Source organism: Pleurodeles waltl, chromosome 3_1 (assembly GCF_031143425.1).
Source record: "Pleurodeles waltl isolate 20211129_DDA chromosome 3_1, aPleWal1.hap1.20221129, whole genome shotgun sequence".
Taxonomy (NCBI): domain Eukaryota; kingdom Metazoa; phylum Chordata; class Amphibia; order Caudata; family Salamandridae; genus Pleurodeles; species Pleurodeles waltl.
The window spans coordinates 554,921,327-554,942,136 of NC_090440.1; the positions used below are offsets into that span (position 1 = coordinate 554,921,327).

Genomic DNA, 20,810 nt, shown 5'->3' on the forward strand with positions numbered 1-20,810 from the left:
AAGCGTGAGACTTGCAACACTGCACCCGGCGACCCCGACTCGGCTGGTGGCGATCCAACACCTCAGGAGGGACCCCAGGACTACTCTAAGACTGTGAGTACCAAAACCTGTCCCCCCTGAGCCCCCACAGCGCCGCCTGCAGAGGGAATCCCGAGGCTTCCCCTGACCGCGACTCTTTGAACCTAAAATCCCGACGCCTGGGAGAGACCCTGCACCCGCAGCCCCCAGGACCTGAAGGACCGGACTTTCACTGGAGAAGTGACCCCCAGGAGTCCCTCTCCCTTGCCCAAGTGGAGGTTTCCCCGAGGAATCCCCCCCTTGCCTGCCTGCAGCGCTGAAGAGATCCCGAGATCTCTCATAGACTAACATTGCGAACCCGACGCCTGTTCCTACACTGCACCCGGCCGCCCCCGCGCTGCTGAGGGTGAAATTTCTGTGTGGACTTGTGTCCCCCCCGGTGCCCTACAAAACCCCCCTGGTCTGCCCTCCGAAGACGCGGGTACTTACCTGCAAGCAGACCGGAACCGGGGCACCCCCTTCTCTCCATTCTAGCCTATGTGTTTTGGGCACCACTTTGAACTCTGCACCTGACCGGCCCTGAGCTGCTGGTGTGGTGACTTTGGGGTTGCTCTGAACCCCCAACGGTGGGCTACCTTGGACCAAGAACTAAGCCCTGTAAGTGTCTTACTTACCTGGTTAACCTAACAAATACTTACCTCCCCTAGGAACTGTGAAAATTGCACTAAGTGTCCACTTTTAAAACAGCTATTTGTGAATAACTTGAAAAGTATACATGCAATTTTTATGATTTAAAGTTCCTAAAGTACTTACCTGCAATACCTTTCGAATGAGATATTACATGTAGAATTTGAACCTGTGGTTCGTAAAATAAACTAAGAAAAGATATTTTTCTATATAAAAAACCTATTGGCTGGATTTGTCTCTGAGTGTGTGTACCTCATTTATTGTCTATGTGTATGTACAACAAATGCTTAACACTACTCCTTGGATAAGCCTACTGCTCGACCACACTACCACAAAGTAGAGCATTAGTATTATCTATTTTTACCACTATTTTACCTCTAAGGGGAACCCTTGGACTCTGTGCATGCTATTCCTTACTTTGAAATAGCACATACAGAGCCAACTTCCTACATTGGTGGATCAGCGGTGGGGTACAAGACTTTGCATTTGCTGGACTACTCAGCCAATACCTGATCACACGACAAATTCCAAAATTGTCATTAGAAATTGATTTTTGCAATTTGAAAAGTTTTCTAAATTCTTAAAAGACCTGCTAGGGCCTTGTGTTAGATCCTGTTTAGCATTTCTTTTAGAGTTTAAAAGTTTGTAAAAGTTTGAATTAGATTCTAGAACCAGTTGTAGATTCTTAAAAAGTATTCCAACTTTTAGAAGCATAATGTCTAGCACAGATGTGAATGTGGTGGAACTCGACACCACACCTTACCTCCATCTACAGATGAGAGAGCTAAGGTCACTCTGTAAACTAAAGAAAATAGCAATGGGCCCCAAACCTACCAAAGTACAGCTCCAGGAGCTTTTGGCAGAGTTTGAAAAGGCCAACCCCTCTGAGGATGGCAACTCAGAGGATGAAGATAGTGACTTGGAGGGAAATTCCCCCCCTCCAGTCCTACTTAGGGAGAGCAGGGCTTCTCAAGCCCTGACTCCACAAATAATAGTCAGAGATGCTGGTTCCCTCACAGGAGGGACCAACAACTCTGAAATCACTGAGGATAACTCCAGTGAAGAGGACATCCAGTTAGCCAGGATGGCCAAAAGATTGGCTTTGGAAAGACAGATCCTAGCCATAGAGAGGGAAAGACAAGAGATGGGCCTAGGACCCATCAATGGTGGCAGCAACATAAATAGGGTCAGAGATTCTCCTGACATGTTGAAAATCCCTAAAGGGATTGTAACTAAATATGAAGATGGTGATGACATCACCAAATGGTTCACAGCTTTTGAGAGGGCTTGTGTAACCAGAAAAGTGAACAGATCTCACTGGGGTGCTCTCCTTTGGGAAATGTTCACAGGAAAGTGTAGGGATAGACTCCTCACACTCTCTGGACAAGATGCAGAATCTTATGACCTCATGAAGGGTACCCTGATTGAGGGCTTTGGATTCTCCACTGAGGAGTACAGGATTAGGTTCCGGGGGGGCTCAAAAATCCTCGAGCCAGACCTGGGTTGACTTTGTTGACTACTCAGTGAAAACACTAGATGGTTGGATTCAAGGCAGTGGTGTAAGTAATTATGATGGGCTGTACAATTTATTTGTGAAAGAACACCTGTTAAGTAATTGTTTCAATGATAAACTGCATCAGCATCTGGTAGACCTAGGACCAATTTCTCCCCAAGAATTGGGAAAGAAGGCGGACCATTGGGTCAAGACAAGGGTGTCCAAGACTTCAACAGGGGGTGACCAAAAGAAAGGGGTCACGAAGACTCCCCAGCAGAAGGGTGATGAGACAACCAAAACTAAAAATAGTAAAGAGTCTTCTACAGGCCCCCAAAAACCTGCACAGGAGGGTGGGCCCAGAGCCTCTTCACAAAACAATGGGTACAAGGGTAAAAACTTTGATCCCAAAAAGGCCTGGTGTCATAGCTGTAAACAGCATGGACACCAAACTGGAGACAAGGCCTGTCCCAAGAAAGGTTCCACTCCAAACTCCCATCCAGGTAACACTGGTATGGCTAGTCTCCAAGTGGGATCAACAGTGTGCCCAGAGCAAATCAGGGTCCACACTGAAGCTACTCTAGTTTCTGAGGGTGGGGTGGATTTAGCCACACTAGCTGTCTGGCCGCCTAACATGCAAAAATACAGACAGCAACTCTTAATTAATGGGACTAGAATAGAGGGCCTGAGGGATACAGGTGCCAGTGTCACCATGGTGACAGAGAAACTGGTTTCCCCTGGCCAATACCTGACTGGAAAAACTTACACAGTCACCAACGCTGACAATCAGAGAAAAGTACATCCCATGGCAATGGTTACTTTAGAATGGGGAGGGGTCAATGGCCTGAAACAGGTGGTGGTCTCCTCAAATATCCCAGTGGACTGTCTGCTTGGAAATGACCTGGAGTCCTCAGCATGGGCTGAGGTAGAGCTAAAAACCCATGCAGCAATGCTGGGTATCCCTGAACTGGTGTGTGTGAAAACAAGAGCACAGTGCAAGGCACAGGGTGAAAAAGTAGAGCTGGAGTCTGGAAAAATGGCCCAGCCTACCAAGAGAACAGGAAAGTCAGTTGGGAAACCAACTGCAACACAGCAAAAGAAAGGGAACCTCTCTTCTCAGGAAGAAGTTCTGCCCTCTGAGGGAACTGAGCCTTTGGAGCTTGAACCTTATCAGGTTGAGCTCTTAGGCCCAGGGGGACCCTCACGGGAAGAGCTGTGTAGGGGACAAGAAACCTGTCCCTCTCTTGAAGGCCTTAGGCAGCAAGCTGCTGAAGAGTCCAAAGGCAAGAAAAATGGAACACATAGGGTCTATTGGGAAGATGGGCTCCTGTACACTGAGGCCAGAGACCCCAAACCTGGTGCCACTAGGAGAGTGGTAGTGCCTCAGCTGTTCAGAGAGTTCATCCTAACATTGGCCCATGACATTCCCCTTGCTGGACATTTGGGACAAACCAAGACGTGGGAGAGGTTAGTCAACCACTTCTACTGGCCCAATATGTCCAACATGGTTAAGGAGTTTTGCCTCTCCTGCCCCACCTGTCAAGCCAGTGGTAAGACAGGTGGGCATCCAAAGGCCCCCCTCATTCCACTTCCAGTGGTGGGGGTGCCCTTTGAAAGAGTGGGTGTGGACATAGTTGGTCCACTGGAACCTCCCACAGCCTCAGGAAATATGTATATCCTGGTAGTAGTGGATCATGCTACCAGGTATCCTGAAGCTATTCCCCTTAGGTCGACTACTGCCCCTGCAGTAGCCAAGGCCCTCATTGGTATCTTTACCAGAGTGGGTTTCCCTAAGGAGGTGGTGTCTGACAGAGGTACCAACTTCATGTCAGCATACCTAAAGCACATGTGGAATGAGTGTGGAGTGACTTATAAATTCACTACACCTTACCATCCACAAACTAATGGCTTAGTTGAGAGATTCAACAAGACATTAAAGGGCATGATCATGGGGCTCCCAGAAAAACTCAAAAGGAGATGGGATGTCCTCCTGCCATGTCTGCTTTTCGCTTACAGGGAGGTACCACAGAAGGGAGTAGGGTTCTCACCCTTTGAACTTCTGTTTGGTCATCCTGTAAGGGGACCACTTGCCCTTGTTAAAGAAGGCTGGGAGAGACCTCTCCATGAGCCTAAACAGGACATAGTGGACTATGTACTTGGCCTTCGCTCTAGAATGGCAGAGTACATGGAAAAGGCAACCAAAAACCTTGAGGCCAGCCAACAACTCCAGAAGTTTTGGTATGACCAAAAGGCTGCACTGGTTGAGTTCCAACCAGGGCAGAAAGTCTGGGTTCTGGAGCCTGTGGCTCCCAGGGCACTCCAGGACAAATGGAGTGGCCCTTACCCAGTACTAGAGAGGAAGAGTCAGGTCACCTACTTGGTGGACCTGGGCACAAGCAGGAGCCCCAAGAGGGTGATCCATGTAAACCGCCTTAAACTCTTCCACGACAGGGCTGATGTCAATCTGTTGATGGTAACAGATGAGGATCAGGAGGCAGAGAGTGAACCTCTCCCTGATCTTCTGTCATCAGACCCAAAAGATGGTACAGTAGATGGAGTGATCTACTCAGACACCCTCTCTGGCCAACAGCAAGCTGATTGTAGGAGAGTCCTACAACAGTTTCCTGAACTCTTCTCCTTAACCCCTGGTCAGACACACCTGTGTACCCATGATGTGGACACAGGAGACAGCATGCCTGTCAAGAACAAAATCTTTAGACAGTCTGACCATGTTAAGGAAAGCATCAAGGTGGAAGTCCACAAGATGCTGGAATTGGGAGTGATTGAGCGCTCTGACAGCCCCTGGGCTAGCCCAGTGGTCTTAGTCCCCAAACCTCACACCAAAGATGGAAAGAAAGAGATGAGGTTTTGTGTGGACTACAGAGGGCTCAATTCTGTCACCAAGACAGATGCCCATCCAATTCCAAGAGCTGATGAGCTCATTGATAAATTAGGTGCTGCCAAATTTCTAAGTACCTTTGACTTGACAGCAGGGTACTGGCAAATAAAAATGGCACCTGGAGCAAAAGAAAAGACAGCATTCTCCACACCTGATGGGCATTATCAGTTTACTGTTATGCCCTTTGGTTTAAAGAATGCCCCTGCCACCTTCCAAAGGTTGGTGAATCAAGTCCTTGCTGGCTTGGAGTCCTTTAGCACAGCTTATCTTGATGATATTGCTGTCTTTAGCTCCACCTGGCAGGATCACCTGGTCCACCTGAGGAAGGTTTTGAAGGCTCTGCAATCTGCAGGCCTCTCTATCAAGGCATCCAAATGCCAGATAGGGCAGGGAACCGTGGTTTACTTGGGCCACCTTGTAGGTGGAGGCCAAGTTCAGCCACTCCAACCCAAGATCCAGACCATTCTGGACTGGGTAGCTCCAAAAACCCAGACTCAAGTCAGGGCATTCCTTGGCTTGACTGGGTACTACAGGAGGTTTGTGAAGGGATATGGATCCATTGTGACAGCCCTCACTGAGCTCACCTCCAAGAAAATGCCCAAGAAAGTGAACTGGACTGTGGACTGCCAACAGGCCTTTGACACCCTGAAACAAGCAATGTGCTCAGCACCAGTTCTCAAAGCTCCAGATTATTCTAAGCAGTTCATTGTGCAGACTGATGCCTCTGAACATGGGATAGGGGCAGTTTTGTCCCAAACAAATGATGATGGCCTTGACCAGCCTGTTGCTTTCATTAGCAGGAGGTTACTCCCCAGGGAGCAGCGTTGGAGTGCCATTGAGAGGGAGGCCTTTGCTGTGGTTTGGTCCCTGAAGAAGCTGAGACCATACCTCTTTGGGACTCACTTCCTAGTTCAAACTGACCACAGACCTCTCAAATGGCTGATGCAAATGAAAGGTGAAAATCCTAAACTGTTGAGGTGGTCCATCTCCCTACAGGGAATGGACTTTATAGTGGAACACAGACCTGGGACTGCCCATGCCAATGCAGATGGCCTTTCCAGGTTCTTCCACTTAGAAAATGAAGACTCTCTTGGGAAAGGTTAGTCTCATCCTCTTTCGTTTGGGGGGGGGTTGTGTAAGGAAATGCCTCCTTGGCATGGTTGCCCCCTGACTTTTTGCCTTTGCTGATGCTATGTTTACAATTGAAAGTGTGCTGAGGCCTGCTAACCAGGCCCCAGCACCAGTGTTCTTTCCCTAACCTGTACTTTTGTATCCACAATTGGCAGACCCTGGCATCCAGATAAGTCCCTTGTAACTGGTACTTCTAGTACCAAGGGCCCTGATGCCAAGGAAGGTCTCTAAGGGCTGCAGCATGTCTTATGCCACCCTGGAGACCTCTCACTCAGCACAGACACACTGCTTGCCAGCTTGTGTGTGCTAGTGAGGACAAAACGAGTAAGTCGACATGGCACTCCCCTCAGGGTGCCATGCCAGCCTCTCACTGCCTATGCAGTATAGGTAAGCCACCCCTCTAGCAGGCCTTACAGCCCTAAGGCAGGGTGCACTATACCATAGGTGAGGGTACCAGTGCATGAGCATGGTACCCCTACAGTGTCTAAACAAAACCTTAGACATTGTAAGTGCAGGGTAGCCATAAGAGTATATGGTCTGGGAGTCTGTCAAACACGAACTCCACAGCACCATAATGGCTACACTGAAAACTGGGACGTTTGGTATCAAACTTCTCAGCACAATAAATGCACACTGATGCCAGTGTACATTTTATTGTAAAATACACCACAGAGGGCACCTTAGAGGTGCCCCCTGAAACTTAACCGACTATCTGTGTAGGCTGACTAGTTTTAGCAGCCTGCCACAAACCGAGACAGGTTGCTGGCCCCATGGGGAGAGTGCCTTTGTCACTCTGAGGCCAGTAACAAAGCCTGCACTGGGTGGAGATGCTAACACCTCTCCCAGGCAGGAATTGTCACACCTGGCGGTGAGCCTCAAAGGCTCACCTCCTTTGTGCCAACCCAGCAGGACACTCCAGCTAGTGGAGTTGCCCGCCCCCTCCGGCCAGGCCCCACTTTTGGCGGCAAGGCCGGAGAAAATAATGAGAAAAACAAGGAGGAGTCACTGGCCAGTCAGGACAGCCCCTAAGGTGTCCTGAGCTGAGGTGACTCTAACTTTTAGAAATCCTCCATCTTGCAGATGGAGGATTCCCCCAATAGGGTTAGGATTGTGACCCCCTCCCCTTGGGAGGAGGCACAAAGAGGGTGTACCCACCCTCAGGGCTAGTAGCCATTGGCTACTAACCCCCCAGACCTAAACACGCCCTTAAATTTAGTATTTAAGGGCTACCCTGAACCCTAGAAAATTAGATTCCTGCAACAAGAAGGACTGCCCAGCTGAAAACCCCTGCAGCGGAAGACCAGAAGACGACAACTGCCTTGGCTCCAGAAACTCACCGGCCTGTCTCCTGCCTTCCAAAGATCCTGCTCCAGCGACGCCTTCCGAAGGGACCAGCGACCTCGACATCCTCGGAGGACTGCCCCTGCTTCGAAAAGACAAGAAACTCCCGAGGACAGCGGACCTGCTCCAAGAAAAGCTGCAACTTTGTTTCCAGCAGCTTTAAAGAACCCTGCAAGCTCCCCGCAAGAAGCGTGAGACTTGCAACACTGCACCCGGCGACCCCGACTCGGCTGGTGGCGATCCAACACCTCAGGAGGGACCCCAGGACTACTCTAAGACTGTGAGTACCAAAACCTGTCCCCCCTGAGCCCCCACAGCGCCGCCTGCAGAGGGAATCCCGAGGCTTCCCCTGACCGCGACTCTTTGAACCTAAAATCCCGACGCCTGGGAGAGACCCTGCACCCGCAGCCCCCAGGACCTGAAGGACCGGACTTTCACTGGAGAAGTGACCCCCAGGAGTCCCTCTCCCTTGCCCAAGTGGAGGTTTCCCCGAGGAATCCCCCCCTTGCCTGCCTGCAGCGCTGAAGAGATCCCGAGATCTCTCATAGACTAACATTGCGAACCCGACGCCTGTTCCTACACTGCACCCGGCCGCCCCCGCGCTGCTGAGGGTGAAATTTCTGTGTGGACTTGTGTCCCCCCCGGTGCCCTACAAAACCCCCCTGGTCTGCCCTCCGAAGACGCGGGTACTTACCTGCAAGCAGACCGGAACCGGGGCACCCCCTTCTCTCCATTCTAGCCTATGTGTTTTGGGCACCACTTTGAACTCTGCACCTGACCGGCCCTGAGCTGCTGGTGTGGTGACTTTGGGGTTGCTCTGAACCCCCAACGGTGGGCTACCTTGGACCAAGAACTAAGCCCTGTAAGTGTCTTACTTACCTGGTTAACCTAACAAATACTTACCTCCCCTAGGAACTGTGAAAATTGCACTAAGTGTCCACTTTTAAAACAGCTATTTGTGAATAACTTGAAAAGTATACATGCAATTTTTATGATTTAAAGTTCCTAAAGTACTTACCTGCAATACCTTTCGAATGAGATATTACATGTAGAATTTGAACCTGTGGTTCGTAAAATAAACTAAGAAAAGATATTTTTCTATATAAAAAACCTATTGGCTGGATTTGTCTCTGAGTGTGTGTACCTCATTTATTGTCTATGTGTATGTACAACAAATGCTTAACACTACTCCTTGGATAAGCCTACTGCTCGACCACACTACCACAAAGTAGAGCATTAGTATTATCTATTTTTACCACTATTTTACCTCTAAGGGGAACCCTTGGACTCTGTGCATGCTATTCCTTACTTTGAAATAGCACATACAGAGCCAACTTCCTACATCATGTAATCGTCTAATAAGGTCCTAGTCCAAAACGCGTCCAGACCTTGTGGTAAACATCTGCACCAGGAGTGCTACAGAACGGGTGTGCTGTTGAAATGTATCCAATACTGCCTGAGTGACTGAACTCCTTTTTGTGATCTACCTTTTCACTGAAACAGATTTGGAATCCTGGCATTTATTAGATCATTGACAGTCAGTAAATTCATGTCCTTTTACCATTTGGTACGGAGCTAGATAAGCAAATGTGTCTGTTGTATTATAAATATTGTCAACAAGACTCCTTCCACCACTGCTTGTATGCAAAATGTGAATTGATGGACATGTGACTTTTGAGGTTTTATCCCAACTGTACTCGTGCTAGCATTCAGTTGTTCCTATAATGCATGGGTACTCACAAACTTTTTCTCGGGGCCAAAATTGCAGTATGGTTTGCGGCTGAGGGCCGCACTGAAGTGACAGCGGGGGGGGGGGGCTTAGAGAGGGAACAACCACCCCGCCCCCTTTTTCAAAACATTGCTAAACAATGCAGTAACACACACAGTGCCATCTGCTCTCACCCCCTACCCCAGTAACACACACAGCGCCATCTGCTCTCACCCACCCCTACCCCAGTAACACACACAGCGCCATCTGCACACAGCGCCATCTGCTCTCACCCACCCCTACCCCAGTAACACACAGTGCCATCTGCACACAGCGCCATCTGCTCTCACCCCTACCCCAGTAACACACACAGCGCCATCTGCTCTCACCCCTACCCCAGTAACACACACAGCGCCATCTGCTCTCACCCCTACCCCAGTAACACACACAGCGCCATCTGCTCTCACCCCTACCCCAGTAACACACACAGCGCCATCTGCTCTCACCCCCCCTACCCCAGTAACACACCGCGCCATCTGCTCTCACCCCCCCTACCCCAGTAACACACCGCGCCATCTGCTCTCACCCCTTCCCCAGTAACACACACCGCGGCATCTGCTCTCACCCCTACCCCAGTAACACACACAGCGCCATCTGCTCTCACCCCTACCCCAGTAACACACACAGCGCCATCTGCACACAGCGCCATCTGCTCTCACCCCCCCCTACCCCAGTAACACACACGCCATCTGCTCTCACCCCTACCCCAGTAACCCACACAGCGCCATCTACTCTCACCCCTACCCCAGTAAAACACACAGCGCGCGCGCACACAGCGGCATCTGCTCTCACCCCTACCCCAGTAAAACACACAGCGCGCGCGCGCACACAGCGGCATCTGCTCTCACCCCTACCCCAGTAAAACACACACCGCGCCATCTGCTCTCACCCCTTCCCCAGTAACGCACACCGCGCCATCTGCTCTCACCCCTACCCCAGTAACACACACAGCGCCATCTGCTCTCACCCCCCTACCCCAGTAACACACACGCCATCTGCTCTCACCCCTACCCCAGTAACACACACGTCATCTGCTCTCACCCCTACCCCAGTAACACACAGCGCATACACACAGCGCCATCTACTCTCACCCCTACCCCAGTAAAACACACAGCGCGCGCGCACACACAGCGCCATCTGCTCTCACCCCTACCCCAGTAAAACACACAGCACGCGCGCACACACAGCGCCATCTGCTCTCACCCCTACCCCAGTAACACACACCGCGCCATCTGCTCTCACCCCTACCCCAGTAACACACACAGCGCCATCTGCTCTCACCCCTACCCCAGTAACACACACAGCGCCATCTGCTCTCACCCCTACCCCAGTAACACACACAGCGCCATCTGCTCTCACCCCTTCCCCAGTAACGCACACAGCGCCATCTGCACACAGCGCCATCTTCTCTCACCCCTACCCCAGTAACACACACAGCGCCATCTGCTCTCACCCCTACCCCAGTAACACACACAGCGCCATCTGCTCTCACCCCTACCCCAGTAACACACACACAGCGCAATCTGCTCTCACCCCTACCCCAGTAACGCACTCAGCGCCATCTGCTCTCACCCCTACCCCAGTAACACACACACACAGCGCCATCTGCTCTCACCCCTTCCCCAGTAACACACACACAGCGTGCACACACACCGCGCACACACACCGCGCCATCTGCTCTCACCCCTACCCCAGTAACACACACCGCGCCATCTGCTCTCACCCCTACCCCAGTAACACACACCGCGCCATCTGCTCTCACCCATACCCCAGTAACACACACAGCGCCATCTGCTCTCACCCCTACCCCAGTAACACACACAGCGCCATCTGCACACAGCGCCATCTGCTCTCACCCCTACCCCAGTAACGCACACAGCGCCATCTGCACACAGCGCCATCTGCTCTCACCCCTACCCCAGTAACACACACAGCGCCATCTGCTCTCACCCCTACCCCAGTAACACACACCGCGCCATCTGCTCTCACCCATACCCCAGTAACACACACCGCGCCATCTGCTCTCACCCATACCCCAGTAACACACACAGCGCCATCTGCTCTCACCCCTACCCCAGTAACACACACAGCGCAATCTGCTCTCACCCCTACCCCAGTAACACACACACTACATTAAAAACAAATAAATAAATAACCAAAGAGCCTTACCTGACTCAAAGCACTGTGAAGATGCCACAAATGTAGAACGGCAGTCAGGCGGGCAGCAGACGTGGAGCCGGTGACAGGAAGCAGGCGACAAAGCCCCATAAAAGTTAGCTGCAAGCGCTGACTTTTGTGGGGCTGTGGCTTCCAGGATCGTCACGGAAACGCCATAAATAATGGCCGCCGTACGTAAACATAGAGGAGGGCCGCGGTAGCATGCGCAAAGAAGCCACTGTTGCGCATGCTCCAGCGGCCCTCTTCTATGTTTAAATACTGCGGCCATTATCATATGGCGTTTGTTGTACGTCTCCGCGGGCCGCCACGGTAGGTCCGTGGGGCCGCTGGCGGCCCGCGGGCCGTACTTTGAGTAACGTCGCTATAATGGATATCTACACTGTTAGTCACCTCCAACCCCTTGATGGCCTAATTCCTTCATACTTATGGATCTTGAGTAGTACTGTCCCACAATATATTATCCATGAATATATGAATGGTATCAAACACCTTGTCTTAATAAACCCCCACTGATGCCAGTGTTGGATTTATTATGACGTGCCGAGAGGGCACCTCGGAGGTGCCCCCTGAAATTTACTATACCTCTAGTGTGCTGGCTGACTGGTATCGACCAGCTTGCCACCACAGAATAGTTCATGCCCCCTAGAGGTGATAAGCCCCATTGTGGCATCCTCCTGTCTCTACCACCCCCCTGCCCCAACACCACCCCCACCCACTCTTAGGTCAGAAACGGTGCCTGCTCTGGCAGGAGGTGTTATCACCTCCTCCAGCAGGTTGGCTAGTAAATGTGCACACCAAGTTCAGGGACTTCACAATCCCTGCCACTCCTTGCCCTGATGCTAATATGGCACCAGGATAGGCAGGAAATTAACTAGACAGGGGGTGTGTCTCACTTAAAGGCTGAGCACTCCCCTAAGGCAGGCAGTCTGAAGGACAATTCCTCCATCTTGTATGTGGTGGAATTAGGAACTCTGGGACAGGGTGATGCCCACTTCCCACAGGAAGTAGTCATCTAGGGGGTGGCTACGTCCCTCTAATCCTCTTACTGCTAAATTTAGTATTTAGGGACCGCCTGACAGCAGGAAAAAAGATCAAGTCAAGACTTTTACTACTGGGAACTGAAGAAGAAAGAAGGACCAAGAAAGTGAGAATGGGAAGACCGCCACCAAAGGTTGGCGGCAAACCCTGCCAGGCTTCTTGAGCTTCGACAATCCCTAGGACTAACTTCACAAAGAGTTGGACATCCTCCCCAAAGCTCTTGGACTGCCCAGCATCTCAGCAATGGGAAAAGATCTCTCTTGGGGCAGAGGAGCTGCCTTCCTGCAGCGGCAGGCACTGCATACAAAGTACGGTACTCTGCCCCCTTGGCCATCAGGCCTACCAAGGAAACCAGCCGGGAGAAGATGAAGAGCTCAGCCCAGCCACTTTACTGAAGTCCCGAGACGCTGACCCCTCCGTGAGTCTCCCTTCACCTATACCTGGGGTATTGGGCCCCTTGCAGCAGCCAAGGCTGGTTAGTGATCCAATCCAGACTCCAACTGCACCAAAGCATACCCATTGTTAAAGGATGTCAGGGCCCACAAGGCCAGTCGGGAGAGTAGCCCCGCCTCAACAGGTCCCCAAGACACAGAGTGAATCTCTGACCACTGCGACCCAACGGCTCAAAGCACCACTGCACTAGAGCCCCACAGACGGAGTAGGAGGGTGGCGACTGTGCCAACGGAGCCCTGAGACCCTCAGAAGCTGAGCCAACCCTTTCGTATGGCCAGACCGGTCCACCATTTGCTGCTTGCAGCCCCTTTCTGCAGGAACAAAGAACTACAAGGATCATCAACAGCACAGCCCTGCAGGTCAAAGCACCACTGCACATGAGGCCCTCCTTAGCCTGAGTTTGAGTGGACCTACGTTATTGCTGTCCAAGACCTGAGCCCCCCCCCCCCCTTGGGTTCAGCCGGACTTGTCACCCAAACCCCACTTGCATCCTCTTTTCCTCAGGAGCACTTCCCATTAAAGTGAAATCTTGGTGCTGACTCAGACCTTGCTCAATACTCGCCTTAACTACTGAAGACTGGTCCTGTAAGGCGTTGGTAAGTGCTCCTTTGTAGTATATGTTTATTCTTTGTAGAATGTTTATTCTTTGTAGGATAACATTACAGCTTGAAACCACAGTATGTGTATTTTATTGTGACTTAAAATTTGGTAACTTGAGGTACTTTCCGGATTACGATGATCTTAGTGCCTAAATTAAGATGAAAATCTGTTATTTTTATAGAGTGGGGCGTGCGTGTGTGTGTGGTGTGGTGTGGTGTGTGGTTTTTTATTTTTTTATTTTTTTTATTTTATAACCCCTGTCAGTTAATAAGGGTCGTCCTGAACTATATGGATAGTGTCCCCTTTCACTGGTACTATACATAGCCAGCTTCCTACAGGTGTCTACGAAATATACTGGAACCTCAGTTCTGCCATCTGTTGTTTGTACATTTTAGCGAAGAGTTCATTGGCAGTACCAAAGAACAGTGGGCAACCTTTTTGTTGTACTGCATTAGGTTTTATAATTGTGGGGCGGGGGTGGAAGGAACATTAATCATATTTAGTAAAATATCAAGCAGAGAATTGATTCCATATCTGTGAATTATGAACATAGATTTGTGTTCTCTGTAGTGCACTACATATGAATAACCACTTTGACTATGGAATCTTCACAGGGAATCTGAATCTACTGACAATCTGAATATAACTCAGATCTTACCAAATGCTTTGTTTTTGGAATGTGGTGTGGCCATCACAAGACACAGCTGGCACTTATTACCCTTGCTTCGATCGAAAATAAAGAAAAAGAAGTAGTAACATTGCATCTCTTGCCAGGTTTGAGTTTTCCTACAAAGTCTCCTAATAACACATACTAATCGTGCCGCTAGAAACCCTGGCTGGAGGAACCTGATTAGAATCCTGCGAGAGGCGATTTCCAATGTCTGTAACCAGAATCTTTGTGCCAATATTAAATAGGTATATGGTATGGTAAGAATGACCTAGGGACCTCAGTCCAGCTTAAGGAAAAAAGTGATGGAGCGTTCCCATAATGTAGAAGTCAAGGAACCCCATTCTAGCAAGTCATTTAATGCAGCAACCAATTTGAGGGTCAATAACCGGCCTTAAAAAGTTTCAGCCTTAAAACCTTCTTACCTGGTGTTCTAGTGACTTTTGAGTATTCATAGCTCGAGAGACATCTACAGGGTCATCTACTATTTCTCACTTCTGAAAGCTGACTTTGAGAGAGAACTTATCCAAATATACATTCTCCTCACTAGTTGTTTGTGTTTTTTATGCAAAGAAGTTACAGCAAATCAACTATTCTGTCATGATTACGTGGTTCTCTGGAAATGGGAGTGTGGGATAGAGGTGGTGTGTGGTGGTGTTGTGTGTGTGTGTTTTTGTTTTTATTTTTATTATATATTTTTTTTATTGCGGTTTGCATTCTTTCTCACTGAACTGCTCACTAGCCACCCATAGAAATTCCTCCCAAGCCCTATGGTACATGTTGCTGATGTTCTGTGTTACTATTTCCTTAGGTTTTCCGTCCAGATGACCGGAATGGTATGGATGTGCAGAATGAGGTGGACGCCCTTCTGGAGCGTCAGAGAAGAGAAGCGCAGCCAGTTGTCATCCCAAAGACTCCTTCCGGCAGGTGAGTTATTTTTAATGTAGTTGACAAAACGTTTGTTACCAATTGTAACAACCTTCACATTTTTTTATTGGTTGTATTTCATAGAGTCCATTTGTATTTCAGAGTTCATCTTTTTTTTTTTTTTCAGTGTTCTTAAAATGTACCTGACCACAACTGTGTGATCTAGGTGGCCATTCCATTCTCTGTTTTGAAAATAAATAAATCCTGATAGCGTCCTGCTGTTGGATAGACCTTTCTTTTAAAATTCCAAAGCCATGTTCGCTCCCACAATCCTAAATCATTTGCCAGATACCAGAAGCACAGTCCAGTCCTTTTTTATTTTTTCTGATGGATAATTGTTATGTCTGATTACATACCTGTTGAATGCTTCCCACGTGCCAGTTTGGAATTGGAGATTTTTTTTTCAGCAGTTCCCTTAGACTTCTAAGTGGCATCATGCAGCTCCACGTCAACTGTTGTACCCCCACCAGTGATTCCAGAGCCACACATATTCACCACTCCTTCATGCTGACGTTCGTTCCTTTCTTTCTGTGCCTTCCAATTCTTCTAATCCAGAGGTTGTTCCCTCACTTTCTGAAATAACAGGCTTATACCTTGTTAAGATTGTCACAAATATGTATGACTAACGTTCCAGTCACGTTTCTAGTGTCTCCAATCCTCTCGACTCAGTCTTGTGAAATCTTCTCCAGAATTAATCTGAAGACAATCTGGGAACACAAAGTCTACATTGTGGAACATTGCCAGAAAGCAAAGAAAAAACTTTCCATATCAAAGTTCAGTCCTGTTTCCCCTCTTGAGGTTGTTCCCACGATAAGTTAAAGTAAACAAACAAGCATAAGTTGAAGCAGCACTATGCTGCATCCTTCCACTCTCCTTCTGAGAAGTTCTGTGCACACCAATGTGCCACTCGGTCTAGATAGCAGTCTCTTCCTGAAGAACCCTTCTTTCCACCTCTCTTCTCCTCCCCTGTGAATGGTTCTGATGCATCTAGTATTCCCGGAACAGTCAGGACCACTGTAACGGGTGGAAGTCTTTAAAGAGGCAATGTTTCGTCTCTCTGGTGTCTTTAGGACTCATGGGTTTGAGGAGGCATCCATTTGGATTACTACCAGTAGACCTGACCCTACTCCACAGCCAATGTCCCGTCCCGACTCCAGTGCCATAACCGATCTTGGTCCTCCACGTGTCAATACCAGACAAATACGTTCTTGCGCTTTGTGATTCAGAACAGGACCTAGCACGGCCTTGGCAATAGTCACATCCTCCAATTTCACCTCTACCTGTACAGCCTCCTTTTGTTTAAAACACAACTCTATTATCACAGACAAAACGATTTATTCTGTTTGGATCTGATCCAATACAGTTGCTAAGTAACTGGATATACACGGTGTGATTCCAATATATATATATATATATATATATATATATATATATATTCAACTCTCAAACCACTGAAATATATCAAACCACTGATCTTACAGTTTGTCAAAAACAAAACAACGTAGGAAAAAAACGAAGTATAAAAACATGTGGGTTTATTCATAAGTACAATGTGAAGGTGGTCATGCAGTGCATCCAGTGAAAACAAATGTGTAAAAAGAAAATTGCACTGCCTAAGTCAGTACATATATCCAATTGTTATTCCTGTCCAAAGTACATTCAATGGGTAATTGCTAATGTGCCTTATTGCTTGGCATGTTTTGAAGGGTACAGGCAATATAATTCAGTCATCAATGTTTCGCCCCTCAGCATTAATGGTGCTCACTAGCAATCTGGAGTCAATATACAAGATGTCTAAAGTGTTGCCCTTCAAATTTATGCGGTCTTGTGTAGGTGGCTGGGTAGCGCCCTTTTTCTTTTTTTTCTTTTTTTCTTTTTTTTCTTTTTTTTCTCTCACTTAAAAAGGCCTCTCGGTAAATTGACTCCTCATGCCTGGATGCTTGTTTAATTAAAGTTTGATGTATTCAGTCTTCTTGATTCTTGCTTCTGATAAGCTGCACATGTATAGTCTTAATTAATGGCTGTTGTATTCAGTCCCCACAATTCTCAAAACCTACCTTCCTTAAAGGGCTTGAACTAGTAATGGGGATGCATTAACTAATACCCAGGTTCTAAGGCATACAGGGTTACCCCGTTGTAACTTAATTTTGCCACTGAATAGGCGTTCAATTTACACCCTCCTTAACTCAGACCATAACCTACAATGCCTAGAATGGAACCCTGATGATGATCAAATGCATGATGACAGTTTAGGACCTTCAGCAGGCCGTCGGGCTGGATGCCTCCTAGACAGTGGACTGAATTCAAGCCCCCCTCATCCGTCAATGTCTTTCTCCTGAAGAATCTACCTCCTTTGTAGTGGTTATCTGCAGCACTCTGGAGGTTCTTAACTGCCAATTACCTGTGAGGTATAAACTGTGTTTATGGAAGTATTCTAGTCTGGCTGGACTTCCAATAAGCCGCTTGGGCCTTTCAATAAAGCACTGACTTATACCTTTTTGGGTATGTGGGCCAAACCGTGTACGTGACTGTCAGTAAATAGGCAAGAACCAGATGACGTAGGTCTCCGCTGTGAGACGTGGCCTTTCTTTTGCAGCATCCTACACTGAAAAGTTTGATTTACCGGGCTTCCGCCTACAGACTAAACCCAAATTCATTCTCCACTAGACATCTGCATATGAAGTACAAATGTATGGAAGATTTTTTTTTTGGGGGGGGGGGGGGAGGAATGTGTTTCTCTGCCAGCTTAGCCGTAAGATCGGTCAATACCAGCTGTCTTCTGGGACATTACTCGCACACATTGTGGGACATGGTTGAGCTATTGCAGACACTGTAACTCTGGCGCAAATTATCCATGATGGGCACGATGCAGCGAAGTATGTCTTCCAATCAAGACCGAGTGCTTGGTCAGGGCAGTTGGTACCAGCTTGGTGCTTAGGTATCACGACTGGATGCAATACAGGTTTTTTATGTGATGTCCAGATGTCCCTGATGGACATGCCGTTTGACAGCACTCTGCTATTTGGCGACAAAGCAAAGTGCACTAGAATGCTTTAAGGAAAGCAGGGCAACAGCACACTCTTGGCCTCCGCATCCATGCGGTAGTATCCCCAGCAGTTTCACCTCTTTGTGTGGGTGTGGTGTGTGTTTTTTTTTTTTTTTTTTTTTGCAGGGATTATGAACGTCAAGAACTACCACAGTAGCAGTACCCCCTCACCAGCGCCCCTTGGGTGCTCCAGTCTTCTCTTCTCTGAATGACTGGATGCCAAAGGCCAGCTCAGCTCAATTGTAGCCCATCCCTAAACATCAAAGAACCGCCTCACTTTTGTGTTCTCCATCTAAGAGCTGAAGATACACTGGACTCCTTCCCAGATGGCCCGATCTGGATATGGTGCTTTTTTGAGCCTTTTTACTGGCTCAACCTGTCCAGGACTTTCAGGCTATGATACCAATGTTTCAGCCTTTGCTTTGGATATCAGGAAGAGTGAATTGGAGGCTTCTGAACCTCCTGGCACTAGAGGCATTCCTGCCAAAGGTTAACCACTTTACATTCTGGTCAAACCATCTTCCTTCTAGTATTCTTTGCTCCACCTCACCCCTTGTAAGAGGAAGACAGCCTGTTTGGATTCCAAAAGAGCTCGGACTTTTAACACTGAGCACACCAAAGGTCATTCTGTGGACACTAATCGCTTTGTGCAGGAGCAAGGTAGGATAAGGCGGCAGCAAAGAAATGAACAGTTTCAAGATGAGCCCCGGAGAAGGCTTCTGGGTCAATTCCACCAGCACCAAGAATATTTCTACTGTGTTAGCATGAGGAGTGGCCTGTCTTGGATAACTTGGGCATCATGTTATGCATTCATGAAGCACTGGTGACTTCCCGTGTGTGTGTTTTTTTTTTTTTTTTGTTTGTTTGTGGGGGAGGGGAAGTTATATTAGGGGGGGTATTGGGATGGGGGTAGTTGGGGTGGTCCTGTTGGACTTTTTGGTCTGAGCTATTCCAGTGACCTACTGCCTTGGGATGTCCTACTTTGGTATCTATTCACTACGCAAGGAATCTGTGATTGGGATTATCAATCAGGAGGACAAGTTGTTTACCTTTTGGTAATGCTTTTTCTAGTGAACACTCGATCTAATTGCAGATTACTCACTGACCTCCCCAGTCTGTGAAATTGACTTTTTTTTCCATTGTAAAAGGGTTCCAATTTAGAGGTCTGTAAACTTTCAAATCTGATCAGTCAATGGCATCACATCAGAAGGCGCAGAAAAAATTTCAGACAGGAACTGAAATCACCCTTCACCGTGGTGATTTATATATGGATCCAGTGCCTCTTCTGGGGCTGGTCTGAGTGCAGAGCTGTACAAATTCACCTACCATCATGCAAGGGAAATGCTAAAAATAAAAACTTATGGACCAGTCTATCGCCTGGGGGTTTTCACAAAGTGGGACATCCACCAAAAAGAGCATTACAGAAGGTAAGTGACTTACTGCTTCTGCACAAGTGGGACCAAAGCCTTTAACATGTCAGTGTCATGAAGTTGGTGTAAGAAAAGGATATTTCTTTTGGGAGACTACATTATATTCCTTTGAGTTTATTTGCTCTAAGTTTGATTACTTATGCAAAAGGTTTAAAGGAACGTAGTCTCACCCAGTTTTGCTCACTGTGCAGTCACCCAACATCCCAAGTATCCTTTATTGATGTCTGGCCTCATTGAAGTTTGGGGGCTTCCTCAGACTTTTGATCCTGCAGCTGGTAACCTGACTATGTCCATAGTGACACAGCAAGTCCACTGCTGAGTCACCTAGTGTCTCCTCTGCCAAGGTCTTCTCTGAAGTGGCAGAGACCTCATGCCAGGCCCACACAGCTTTATACCTGATAGGTAATGAGGTACACGGACAGTCTTCTACCAGTGATTGCCAAGCCAGCATCTTTTTTTATTGGATATTTGGATCTGGGTTTCTCCCCAACAGATCCCATCTTCATGCCTCATTCCCACTCTCGTCTGGGTTCTCATGTGACCTTCCTCCTTCAACTTAGTCACAGCATCTACTTTTTCTTTGTAGGGGTTTCTTCCATACCACCCTCCAAAGAAGCAATTGATTCTGTACTCTTGAACTCTTAATTGAGTTATATACAGGGGTACAATCCCCCACAGGGACTGGAGGAAGGGGGTGGGGTTTGGGTTGGGTTGGGTTGGGTTGGGTGAAAGGAGCGTCACACCACGGTTATGTCTGCCCAGCACCATACATCTACACAACCAATCTCAAACTTCCATTCACCTATCTCCGCATAATTACCATCCTATGTAAGAAACTGGACTTCTTTGCAGATGTCCCTCCACTTTTTGCCCCCTTCAGAACTACTAGATGCTGGCTGGTTTTTGACTCTGACAATGCACCGAGGCCTGCTAATCAGACCTCTGCCAGTACTCTTTCCTTTAAAACAAGGTATATCTGATTGTTTTACAATTGTGTAGGAAGTTAGCCTGCTGTGTGGTGGGTACCTAAGTACTTACACCTTATACGAGGTCCAGTATCCCTTATTAGTGAAGTGTAGGCAGTGTCTAGAAGCCAGGCTCCGCTAGAGGTAGCTGTGGATGAGCAGCCAAGGCT

General features: G+C 48.2%; 1 protein-coding gene across 8 annotated transcripts in view; it reads left to right on the forward strand.

Moving 5' to 3' along the window:
* KIF23 (kinesin family member 23) overlaps positions 1–20,810 on the forward strand; it is a 177,695-nt gene that overhangs the window by 26,000 nt on the left and 130,885 nt on the right. For all 8 annotated transcript variants that reach the window (XM_069222930.1, XM_069222933.1, XM_069222931.1 and 5 more), the window contains exon 6: positions 15,084–15,199. In XM_069222930.1, the coding sequence (XP_069079031.1) occupies positions 15,084–15,199 (116 nt within the window). The remainder of the gene's footprint in view (positions 1–15,083; positions 15,200–20,810) is intronic.